At 34.2% G+C, this 13,314-nt stretch overlaps 1 protein-coding gene across 2 annotated transcripts; it reads left to right on the forward strand.

Annotated features, from left to right (window-relative positions):
* The first annotated feature begins 97 nt into the window (after positions 1-97).
* On the forward strand, positions 98-12,988 carry rngo (DNA damage inducible 1 homolog rngo). 2 transcript variants are annotated; one of them, XM_073075109.1, is made up of 7 exons: positions 98-597; positions 786-989; positions 5,099-5,129; positions 7,083-7,241; positions 8,252-8,350; positions 10,195-10,357; positions 11,796-12,988. In XM_073075109.1, exons 1-7 carry the CDS (start codon positions 336-338, stop codon positions 11,994-11,996), a joined length of 1,119 nt encoding a protein of 372 aa, XP_072931210.1. In that variant the 5' UTR covers positions 98-335; the 3' UTR covers positions 11,997-12,988. The 2 variants fall into 2 exon arrangements, with proteins under 2 accessions (XP_072931210.1, XP_072931209.1); XM_073075108.1 differs by having other exon boundaries at positions 99-597; positions 5,063-5,129.
* Positions 12,989-13,314: the final 326 nt, after the last annotated feature.

Below are 13,314 nucleotides of genomic sequence, written 5' to 3' on the forward strand. Positions count from 1 at the left end.
AACCGTAATACTAAAATATTAACGGTTTTTACAATGTGGCCCATGCCTAGCGGCAGCACCCGGCCACCCGCACAAAATCAATATCAATCGATTCAGCCAGTTTTCGCCCGGCCGAGCTTAGACTTCGCTTCAGTCCGCCGTAAACCAAGCAAATTGCAAACAGAGGCCGCATCCTCTGTAGAATTTGTAGTGATTTCGTGACAGACGTTCCTTTGTGCGTGCATATTTTGTGCTACTCGCACTCTGCAATGATTGTAAAAGTCATTCTTGTATAAATAACACAACTTGCCGTCGCCAGCCAGCCCGTTTAGAAGCGAGGCAGACTGCTCTCCGCCATGAAACTTACTGTTACTACATTGAAGGACGAAATATTCGTCCTAGACGTTTCCGAAGATCTTGAATTAGAGAACTTCAAGGCGTTTTGCGAAGTTGAATCCGGATTTCCTGCCTCGGAGATAATTTTAAACTTTAATGGGCGTCCATTAACCGAGGACAAAAAATCTATGAAGGACCTGGGAGTTCGAGATGGTGACGTTCTTATCCTGATTCACCTGATGCAGTCCGCGACAAACGAGAACACGCGCGATGCTAGCCAAGGTACTTAGAGCACTCTGCACACACTCTTTACTAAAATTGCATTGTCATTGTCAATGATGACAAAGCATTTTTTGGCATACATATGTGACACTATAAAAAAAATATAACTATCAAATAATGTCACATTGTGATAATTGAAAACAAAAAAAATACATAATTTAATTGAAAATAAATTTTTTGGCGGATAGCGTTGCCGTCTGCAGTACCCAATTTAGACTTCAGCGGTATTCAAGTGCCTTCAGCTGCTGGCCCATCAATGGCCAATCGAAGCCCGCCTGTCGAGGAAGATCCACGTATTATACGTGAGATGTTTCTCGCTAACCCTGATCAGCTTGCTCTGTTGAAACAAAATAATCCTCGACTAGCAGATGCATTGCTCACGGGGAATGTTGGTGAGTTAAATAAAGAATATAATCTAACTAATCTTGCAATTTGCTTCAATTCTAATTCATTATGCGATATAAACCATATAATATAGAAGACCCAATCCAAATGGAAGTATAGACGGACCTCACCTCAGAGTAGGAGAAACATTAACAACTATTAACAGTTACGATTTGTCAATGCAAAACTAATTCTTAATTTGCATTAATACTTAAATTTAAATGAATCACACCGTTCTAAATATAACTATGCCGACCTCACATTACATTGCAAAATGTTCAAAAGTATGAGATAAAATGCGAAATTTGTGAAGCTAGGCTTTGGACTACAATTTAGTTGTCATTTGCAACATTCTATAACAATTTCACAAATACAAGGCAAAGGAGATACTCCGAAGTGGGATAGGTAAAAATTATGTTAGGTTTTAAATAACTCGGTTTTGATTTTTATGTGAATAACAACAAAGAAAAATTGTGTTATCACTCTTTAATATAATATTTTATACTATTTATACATTGCAGCCTAAAATAAATCAATACTCAAGTGCACAAAGGGTATAAAGAACATTTTAGTGTAAAAGCACTTGTTACCTTTAATAATTGTGTTTTTATTGAAGAGACTGCCACACCCACACAAAAATATTTATTCCTTTGTTCTAATTGTGATAGTTTCAGTGCCACACCCACATAGAGAAAATTGACACTTTTTTATAATCAAGATGGTGGAGAAATGCCACACCTCAATGAAAACACCTGTTAATGTATCATAATCATGATGGTGTAAAATGCTGAACCCACACAAAATAACGTGACCGATTGAGAAATGATAGTGTAGAAAGTGCCACGCCCATTAATAGCCTTTTTATTTGTTTATAACAATTATGATAATTTTAATTGGTACCACATCCACACTTCTGTATTTTTCATAATTCTGATAGTCTAGAAAGTGATGCCCTTTTTCTACATCGCATGAACCAAAGGTGTTATGTTTTTAAGTTCAATTTTAATAATAATTTAAAAATGTGCCAAGCCTATTACAACACTTATTACTTTTTACAATCATCTTATTATGATAATTTTTAACAGTGCCACGCCCACATATATCTACTGTTCCTCTTCTTTTACTTTAGATAGTTGTAAGAACTGCTACACCCTTATGTTAACTCTGATTACTTTTTCATCATAATTATGACAGGGCTAGTGTATGAAAAGTGACATGCTCAAATCAAGACAATGCGAATTGAATTGTATATTTATCATAATTGTGATAGTGTACAAAGTGCCATGCCTCAAATTTCATGTTAAGTACTTAAGCAATTATCTAAGTATCAGATTAAAATAGTTTAGGTATTATACAAACAAAAAGACCAATAAAACTTTTTTATTTTTGGTGATTTTGGATACATAGACCACTTGTGGAAGAAGCCTAAAAATATTTTCATCATACCAATAAAATTATCTTTCATGGGATTGCTTTAAAATCCAACTAAATTGCTCATCTCGTTTGGTATATTATCGACAAGGTGCTCATTCTAGACGAATTTGTCTTTGATTACATGTATTAAAATATAACAGGGATATGATTACTATTTATTAAAATACTTTCTAATTTCGTTTGTCAAATCATGCGATGCCATTAGTCATGTCAACATCGGTGTACTAGTGGTGTGTTTTTGGTTTTATGAAATTGAAGTAGTAAGTTGCCATGCTACGTATGAAAATTAGTAATCAACTAGACGCTGATGCCTTGCTACCCCTTAGAACTAAGTTATAATGCCTTGCTTAAGAATCTCAACTTTACCACACTTCATGCTAGAATGTATTGGTGCCTGACCCTGCTGTTATAAGGCAGACATAGATGTACCATTGTTGCCACCAGTGTTTAATCAAGAAATCAACAACTGTTAAATGTTACCTCTAAAGTGCAGCATTACATTCAACACCAGTATCAAATACCTGAATTTCCTTAACACATCATTTAAATGAGTTTTACTCTGCACATTTTACACAAGTGCCTTATTTTTGTTACTTAACTGGCTATTAAATTTGATTTATGGACATGTTCTAATAGATAATTGCTACTAATCTAATGGATAATATAATTTATGTGTTAAATAAAAAATGTATCTTTAGTCATAATAGAAATATTGCTTATTTCACACTTAATCCTGAATAATGAATTGTAAATTGGCTATATTAACACAACTGCTATTTTTATATTATATATTATGATACTTTTAATGTGGTTGGTTAAGAATAGGATAAGTAATGCTGAAAGGAGAGATGTTTATGATTTTATTACAAGTTTTTATTTAATTTGTCTTGTTAGTATATGAGAGTAAGATCTCGTGAGAAATTAAGTATATTTTTGGTTTTGATAATGATGCATCATTATGTAATCATGCATTGTCATCCAAACCAGACACTCCAAAATTCCAAACTAATTTTAGTGACTTCAGTGATCACTCTCAAACTAAAATAGCAGATGCCTCAATATTATTATGTACTCCCATGATATGGATATAGAATGAAAATAATACGAATGATAATACTATATAATATGTAAATTAACAATTAGAATAACTAATAGTTTGTTGTGTATAAATTTATAATTTAAATTTACTTTTACTTATATTAAATTGTAATTTTAAGTTTTTATCTTGTATATTGTTAAAGTTGTTATAAGTTTGTATATTGTTTGTAAGCTTAAACCAATACATTTATTATGAACACAATATTTGTGTTCATAATAAATGTATTGCTTTATAAATAATCAATGTATAATCATAGATTAGTAAAGATACTTCGCCGCCTTGAAATTGAATGAAGCCGCAAATGGCTTATTATAGTAAGTTCTTTTTTTGAATTCTTGACAAATAAAAACATTTTTAGAGAAAATTTACGAATAAATAACTAATACTGCGTAATTTTCATGATAATTAAATAATTTATAATAATAATTTCAAATATTTTAGGGACATTTTAGCACGGAGACTGGCAAAATTTTTTTACGCAACTGTTTCAATTCAAAAACTGGGTACATTTTCTTGTTAGGAGTGAGTAATCTTTACTAATCTATGTGTATAATATATTGTTTTTATATTAATATATTTTCCTGACGTTCTCGCGGCAACAAAGTCGCGAACACCTGCAGCCGCTGTATTTTGTATCGATCGTCGACGACCGACGCCATTTTGTGTATATGAGATGCGCGCGCCGTGTCTACACCCCTTTATATTAGAGGATCCCAATATAGGCCGATCTGAACCGAGCTGGTTAATGAATGAAACGTTTTTATATCAAATTAAATACTTATGTCAAAAATATATTGCAAATGGGTTGACTACAAAATTTTAGTCCAGAGTATGACAATTTTTTTCCTAAAACATTTCACTGCTTTGATTAATAGACAAATTACATACCAAATCGAGAGTATGAAGCCTATAGAATATGCAAACGTTAAGTTGTCTATTTTCTCCCGTCATAATTCTTGTGTAGGCAGGTATTGTCCGTGGACTAGAATAGGGCTACGCTATCCCCTGCCTGTCGTAGGAGTCGACTTAAAGGGGGTTCCCGGGATTGCGGGCGGCAAAAGTGGGTGCTCGAACCTTCCAGCAAGCGACCCCGGGAAGGACGGCGGCATGTGTGGTCTCATCCCGTCGTAAACACTAGATGGTAAGGGAAGAACGAAAACTGTTCCCCCAGGACAGAGCCCGAACGGGGCATCGCGCTAGCAAGACTTCGGGTGGGTTCAGTCGGAGATCCCTGAGTTCTCCAACAAGGGTAAGCAGGTTTAAACATGAAAACAGGTTGGCTTACTCAAGAAAATGCTTAGAAAAGATTTTTTTTAATCATACTCTGGACTGAATTTTTTTAGTCAACCCATTTGCATTATAAAAACGTTTTATTAATTATCCAGCTCGGTTTCTACCTTTCGATTTAAACACTTTCGTAACTTTATCGTCGCGACAATGTCGGAACTATATAGATACTAAACCTAACAACTGTTTTACTTGTCTTTCACTAAAACTAATTAATATTGTATAATTTATGCATTATAACTGTAATTCTATATTAACCAGATACCTTTGCTTCTGTTCTTCGTGATCAAATATCAGCTAGGACTGAGCGCCAGCAACAACGGATTCGGTAAGTTAAAACTTTTCTTTACATAATTATGATTTTAATTATTATATATAACTAGCTGACCCAGCAAACGTTGTATTGCCATATAAATAAAAATGAAATTTAGAGTTGTACTACCCCTAACATTTAGGGGGATGAAAAATAGATGTTGGCCGATTCTCATAGATACCGGATAAGCACAAAAAATTTCATCAAAATCGCTCAAGCCGTTTCGGAGGAGTATGGCAACAAAAACTGTGACACGAGAATTTTATATATTAGATAATATAGTAGTATTACAATATAGTAGCAAAAAGGTATGGAACTAGCTAATGAACATGCAGTCTATCTGATGGTAAATACGCCACGGCTGCCCATGGCCATCTGTGATCAACCTTACATAAAAAAGTGTAGATCACCTACCTGATTGTAGAAAATGGACACTGGCATAATATAGTTTATAAAGTAGTAAAAACAGTGGATTTTAATATAATTATCGTGTGAAAAATGTAAAAGGAATAAATGTTTTGGCATAAAATATCAGCATTAGCGATGCTGAACAATCGATACTTGAACTCGAAAATCAGTTAGAATATCGATTGGACTATCGATAATATCGATACTATTGCAGATCATGGATAGACCGACTTTTTTATAATATACGAGTAGTAGACGAGAATGCAGTCCACCTGATGGTAAGTGGCTACTGCCGGCCATGGACATCTGTAATGAACCCCAGATAGGATTCGATATTCCTACCTGGAGTCTGCCACTGGTGCGCCGCAACCTCTGAGGACTAAGCTGCAACGCCTCAGAGAAGTATCTCTCTTACCACACCCTGCAAATCAGAACATAGCAGTGCTCAACACTGTTATGTTCTGATGCAGTGGTGCCGCCGGACTCGAACCGCAAAGGGTTCAACGACCTTCAAACATATTTCTACTATCGATACAATCGATAATATCGGTTATGTCGATACTATCGATATTCTCACTTTTGTCACACTATAATAGACGATCGATAGTAGCATATCGAGCGGCATCACTGATCAGCATCTTTTATTTAATCTTAACAACCAAGCCCATCACAGATGCATTACCACTCCTAAGGAATATGATGAATAGCCTGGCATAAGTGTATATAAGTCCTTTCCTTTGCATATCATTCAAATCAGAATACAGAAGTGCATGAGATTGCAGTGGTTAGACAGAAATAGGTGTAGTGGTGGGTCCCACGGGAGAAACTATGAGGGGTTCTACAATGTTTTTTTTAAATATTAAAGTAGCAAATGAGCATGCTGTCAACGTGATGGTAAACAGTTACATAGACACCTGTAAATAACCCGAGATAAGGTAATGATCTTACGTCGGCCACAAATGACTCTTAAGTACTTGGTTGGAATGCTTCAGGTAAGCGTGTCTCCAGTACCACACCCTTTTCCCAATACTACAGCTGTGACGTTGGTGCCTCTGAGATCCAACTACAAAGAGCACTACCACCTTCGAAATGGCACAGGTTGAATTCCTATACTAGATCACAACATGGGTGTATATAAAGGGGGAGGGGAGGAGAGGTCTGCTGCCTACCCCGCGCGCATAGCATGAGGGAAATAAGGATTAGATAGTTAATTGTATCAGGCGTTACTTTGCGGAAATCCATGCATTACCATCATACATATTTGTAGCGGATTGTTGCGAAGTAGTTTTAATCTTAACTTAAATAAGGGTTACATAATCCTGACCACATAGTATAGGGTGGGACAATACTTTTCGTCTTTTTGTTCCTTAACAGCTATAGCTACCCCCATGAACCAGAACAGAGTAACACGAGCTACTTGTTATTGGAAGGGAATATGAGATGGGACAGATCAACTTAGCCATACTATAGAAAACTTTTGTTCCTTGGACGTTATCAAATATCATCGGAAATTACTTAAATGATGATTATGTAATAATACCGAATTATTTCACACAATAGTATGATGAATTCGGATCCCTTCGACACCGAGGCGCAGAGGATGATCGCCGAAGAAATCAGACAGAAGAACATCGAGGCCAACATGGAGGCTGCAATGGAATACAACCCGGAGACCTTTGGCACTGTTGTGATGCTCTACATCAACTGTCATGTAAATGGGTATGTAATTTTTATTGGGACACCTCATAATACTTACTAATCATTAATAATTTCACTTTAATACATGCTAATGAGGCTGTGCTTACAGATAAATAACATTTTTTATGCTTATACAATATTAATATGGGTGCACAAATTAACCTCAATTTCCGAGTTAAAATATATAACTATGAAAATTTTAAGTGAAATGTAAAAATTAATTTTACCTATGTATTGAAATCATATCTATATTTTTCAGTAAATTGATACAGTGTGGTATTAAAACTGTCAAATGAATTGGAGTCAGGGGTGTAGTAAAAGAAATATAAGCGATAAAAAACACTATTATATAAAAAAATCTTCCATAAAATATTTGAAAATATTCCCTTAATTTCCAATACCTAAAGCTCATTCTAAAAAAGAGAATTTTTAATTCAATAGTAAAAATGCATTTCTATCTGGAGGCACGGCAGTGCCTCCGCCAAGTCGAGCCTTAAATATTTTGTTTGTGATGTCATATTTTGGCGTACAGCAATCGCGTACGTTTCTGTTTTTTTACACACCCATCATTCGTTTTCGATTCGTAAGTATTTTCTGAACACTGCAGACGACGTAGCATCCATATTATTATTGATCGGACTAACCGCTATAATATGCAAATGGCTCTACCATTAACTACAATCCAATAACCTACATAAAATATGTAGCCTTTCGAACAGTTGCTTCTCATTTTAATACTCTCACCTTATATAAATATATCTAGATTAGATAAATACATTATCTATATATATATATATATATATATATATATATATATATATATATATATATATATATATATATATATATATATATATATATATAGATAATAATTTAGTACAATACATGTATCTAAGCTGCTTGTTTTGATTGCTTACTCATGATTTATCTTAAAATTAAGTTTACTTTCCAACAAATGTATTTTGAATAATAAAGTGTTTTTCTGATTCTCATTAATTATTGTATATATTAATTTATTTGTGTGTTCGCAGATTTCCTGTAAAAGCGTTCATAGACTCCGGAGCTCAGACCACAATAATGTCAGCTGCTTGTGCTGAGAGATGCAACATCATGAGATTAGTCGATACCAGGTAATTTTATTATATTTAAAGTTTTGATTTTTTTTTATTATATGGAGTAGTAGACGAGCATGCAGTCCACCCGATGGTAAGTGGCTACTGCCGCCCATAGACATCTGTAATCAACTATAGATGGTACAGATATTCCTACCTAAGGTCGGCCACAGATGCGCCGCTACCTCTAAGGACTAAGCTGGAAAGCCTCGGAAAAGTATGTCTCCCTTACCTCACCTTTCAAACCAGAACACAGCAGCGCTTAACACTGCTGTTATAAGGCAGAAATAGGTGTGGTGGTGGTGCCGCCGCAGTCGAACCACAAAGGGTTCTACCACCATCAAACATGCACGCACAACATACAAATACATACAAATATGCACTACATTTAGGAGAGGAAGTGCAAATATGTGGGATCTTCTGGAATGTGAGATACTCTGGTTGGCCCAACCTAACTCAGATATATCAGGGGATATTATTATAATTTAGGTATAATCTAATTCCGCTCATCTATTACTTATTCAATGAAGAGACTTAAGCAGATTTATATAATATATCCTCAACGCATAACAACACACCTGCAGTTGCCATCGAGAAATCTTATTATATTTACAGTTGGTTATGGATGTTCATATATTTATTTTCAAAACCTTTTTTATAATAGTGAGTAACACATATACAAAAGTTTTGGCTAAAGTCGAACACAGATGTATTGCCATTCCTAAGGACCAAGATGATCGCCTTGGATGTATGTCCACCGACAGCCAACCACAGCTTTACGTAAGGAGTAGTATGGGCTCTAGTGAACTAAGGGGGGTGGTCCGCCCCGGATCCCCGAACTTGGGGGAAGCGGGGGCACAGTTGCCAAAAAAAGGACACCGGATTCATACGTATTTGCCGGTGAATAAGTCTATGACACATTTGTGATTTTGTAAAGTCAAATCAACTTTTTACACTGGGGGCCTCTTCAACTTACCACCCCGGACCTGCGACGATATTACTCCACCACTGGGTGTGAGCATGAGAGCCACAGTGCTATTAGCTATTTATTTACATAAAATAGAATATGATAACTAGACATCGGATTATATGCATTTGCATATGCAAATATGCGATAACACCGCTTTTTTGGCGTTATTTTGCATATTTTACTTATATTTATTGTACTTTTTATTGATAGTGCTATCTATATTGATCAGTAGTTGTATGTATCTATTCGGCGCATTGTTTTTATGGTTCATAACTGTAAGATTACAGTTGGGTGATGCCCCATTTATATTATTTCCCGTTCAATAAGTAAACTTTTGTAAAGGTCATATTTAAAGTACTATATACAAACTTACCATATTCAAAATTTCCATCAACACAACGTTAATATTACGATTACTCACGAAATACTAAAAGTTTATATGACGATGACCTTAATTTTTCAGAAATTCGTAAAAGTTAAAAAAAGTGAAAAGTTAAATTAAACTTTTACTTTCAGTCACTTATTAAAAAAATGTCTTAATAAATATTTTTTCGATATTATAAAATGTTTTTATATGTTCACATTTTGGTTACATGAAAATATGTTGTCATTTTATTATAGTTCAACAAAAATGATAAATAATTGTAGATTTATCTATAAAACTTGACCGTAATGGCAAAAACTAAGGTCTGTGACACCGTTTACCGGATACCCTATATTAATTTGCTTAAATCATCGTAAAAATAATAATAAATAGTAATTTGATAGTGCATATTTTGGGAATATTTCGCCCCCTTTTAGTGCATATACCGGCATTTTGATAGTGCATAATAATCCGATGTCTAATGATAAAATAACAGGTAACAAACTAAAACATTATTTTTTATCATAGATGGGCCGGAATCGCCAAAGGTGTGGGCGTGCAAAGGATCATCGGTCGCATCCACATGGTACAAATGAGAATTGAGCAAGACTTCCTGACAACGTCCTTCTCAGTACTTGAAGAGCAACCTATGGACATGCTTTTAGGGCTGGATATGTTGAAGAGGCATCAGGTTATTTTTTAATAATAATAATACAATAGTATATTTATTTTAAAACAAGCGGTTTCACCCACGTTAAAAAGAAACAAGGGCACAGCTAGTTCTAAAATATAAGTAACCTAAGTTACTCCTTATTACATCAGCTACCTGCCAATAAAAGTCCAGTCAATACCGGTCCAGCCATTTCAGAGATTAGCCAGAACAAACAGAAAGACAGACAGACAAAAATTGTAAAAAAAAATATTTTGGTGTATTTACTGTATGTATATTCAAATGCATGTAGTAAAAAGCGGTTATTTCAATATTAAAAACAGACACTCCAATTTTATTTATATGTAACTATAGATTATTCAATTATTTGACTACACATCCACTTCAGCCACACACAATTTGTTTGATAGTAGCAATGTTAAATGCTGCTGAGGTAAAGCATTCTTCATAATTCTGCAGTGGTTAATGAAGTATCTGGAAGCATAAATTTTATAAGATCATTTTTTACTGATTCTTCATTTTTTATTTGTAATTGAATTGTGACTGTTTTCCATTAAGAAGCCTCACTGCCCTATTGTTAGATATAAATATAAAAAGTACTTCAAATTACTGAGTCTCGTTACAGGGTATTATCACTTTCAAAGTCTTCTTTGCCAAATTTGCTTATTCTTTAGAGGTTCACACATTACAGGAACAGCGAGTTATAATTGTCATGGTATATCAGGACAAAAAATAACCAACATAAGGCCGTGGGTGAAGGAAGCGTCTACTGATATGAATACTGCCCTTGTAACACCAAATATTAGAAAATTGTCACGTTGTTAAAATGTTTTATTGTCCACAGCATAGATTAGTGAAGTCACACTAAAAATAATTACTCACTCCTAACAGGAATGTGTAATCAGTTTTGACAGTTGAAATTGTCACTGTCATCCAATTTCGTGTATGAAAAATATTTAAAAATGTAGTTTTTAGATCATGTACGAATGAAACGATATTTCTCCGCACTTTCTTTGATTTCGTGTTTTGCACCGCTTAACACTGTTGCACATGTCGGCATTGTTCCGCGTAAATTACACCATGACAGCCATTAAATAGCTGACATCATTGTCAGCAGTTTAAGCCACTTAATGACTTCCTTCAATTACAAGGCGGTGAGATATCTATACTTTTAAGTTAAGATTAAAACTGGTTCGCAACAATCCGCTACAAATATGTATGATGGTATATATTTTTTTAAACCATGCAGTATGTACCACCCTCCCTCCCGTTATTATGGTGGCCCATGGGGTGGCATGGGGTATGGTGGTACATACTGCATGGTTTAAATAAATATATACCATCGTACATATTTGTACCGGATTGTTGCGAAATAGTTTTAATCTTAACTTAATAGCATGGATTTCCGCAAAGTAACGCCTGATACAATTAAATATTTATAGTTATGTATGGTCCACAGTGCAACATTGATCTGAAGCGGAACGTGTTGCTGATCGGCACCACGGGCACGGAGACGCCGTTCCTGCCGGAGTCGGAGTTGCCGGACTGCGCGCGCCTGTCCGGACTCTCCGACGACGACGTCGCCGCGCAACTCACCGATCAGGACGACCGTGACAAAAATAAAAGTAGATTAGGTCAAACCAAAAAAAATAAACCGTAAAAACATTTAAATTTCGTTAAGATGCACAGATACCATCTGATAGCAATTTAAAAGCATTTAACTTATGTGAGTTCGGCGTATCACAAAGCGAGCCGGTATTTAATTGGGTAAACACGGTAACATTCACACGCACCTGACAACCCTTTACCCAGCAGTGGTATTTTTTATACAGTTTTATACTTATTTTTTTTACTTTCACTTTATAATTTTTTCTATAACAGTGTTCAGTAACATTTGTTTTTAAAAGATACGCTAATAGGAATACGCCATTAAAACCCAATAAAAAATGTAAAACTAACAACTCGTTTCATATAGTAGTTAGCTAGAGAATCAGTTGATCAGATTTACTACAAGCTTAGTTCTTATAAAACTATAATATTCGAATATAAGGAAGATCACTTGTTAAATGAATTTAATATATTTTTTTCAATTAAAACATAAGGTTAAAGGCCTACTATACAATCTATACACATAGTGGAACTTATACATTTATCTAAAAAGAAAATTAAACCTGGGACCACAGTGTCATCTGCAACTTTTATTTATATAAAGACATATCTAAAAGTCATAAACCAGTAAAACTATAAGACTGCTCTACTTTAGAAATCTTCGGAAAAATGGTCGCTAAAACATCTTTCAAAAGTCCATTTTTTAAAACTAGAATAAATTAATGACACGCGTCAAACGTCACGTAAAAACAGGTTCAATTTTTTTTTTTTATTTCTTTTTGGTTTGGTTATTTTTATACATGTAATTGTATTGTTAAGATGTGGTATGCATGCAATTTTTTTTTTGTTATGGTAATATTACTTTTTAGTAGAAAACATATGTAAGAAAATAATAAATGTTGCTTTATTTTCATATGCGTGTGTGTTATTGTTTGATGTGAACAAGATCGTGACCCGAAAACTATTGATTTACCACGACCATCATTTGTCATCGCATGTTGCAATTCTTCATTAAGCCTGAATTGATTAAATGATTTAATATTTTTTGTTTTTATATTATTCCTTTTTATTCCTTTATTTATTTATTTTTTGTTGCTTTTAAACTCATATCAATTGATGGGCGTTTTTGAAGTTATACTTCTTTAGAGGCGTTAAGAATTATACTGGCATTTGTAAATGAATTTATTTTTCTTAACTAAGAGATCATTATACGTTTGGATCATTTTACAAAATTATGTTACGAATTACGCTGCTTTGATAATATGTTGCTGATAATTTCTGTTTTCATTTGTAAATATTAATTATTTGCTTAAAATTTACAACAGTTTACATTACATTATTCCAAGAAGTATAACTTTTAATATCCGTGT

The sequence above is a fragment of the Epargyreus clarus genome, unplaced genomic scaffold (assembly GCF_041222505.1).
Source record: "Epargyreus clarus isolate Ecla_fem2 unplaced genomic scaffold, WU_Ecla_fem_2.2 ptg000007l, whole genome shotgun sequence".
Classification (NCBI taxonomy): domain Eukaryota; kingdom Metazoa; phylum Arthropoda; class Insecta; order Lepidoptera; family Hesperiidae; genus Epargyreus; species Epargyreus clarus.

What these genes read in the sequence shown, in the direction of transcription:
- rngo (XM_073075108.1), top strand. Translation starts at nt 336, where the DNA reads ATGAAACTTACTGTTACTACATTGAAGGACGAAATATTCGTCCTAGAC. An exon ending in CGCCAGCAACAACGGATTCG is followed by an intron (nt 5,130 to 7,082) that starts GTAAGTTAAAAC and finishes TTCACACAATAG; the next exon opens with TATGATGAATTCGGATCCCT. An exon ending in ATATGTTGAAGAGGCATCAG is followed by an intron (nt 10,358 to 11,795) that starts GTTATTTTTTAA and finishes TATGGTCCACAG; the next exon opens with TGCAACATTGATCTGAAGCG.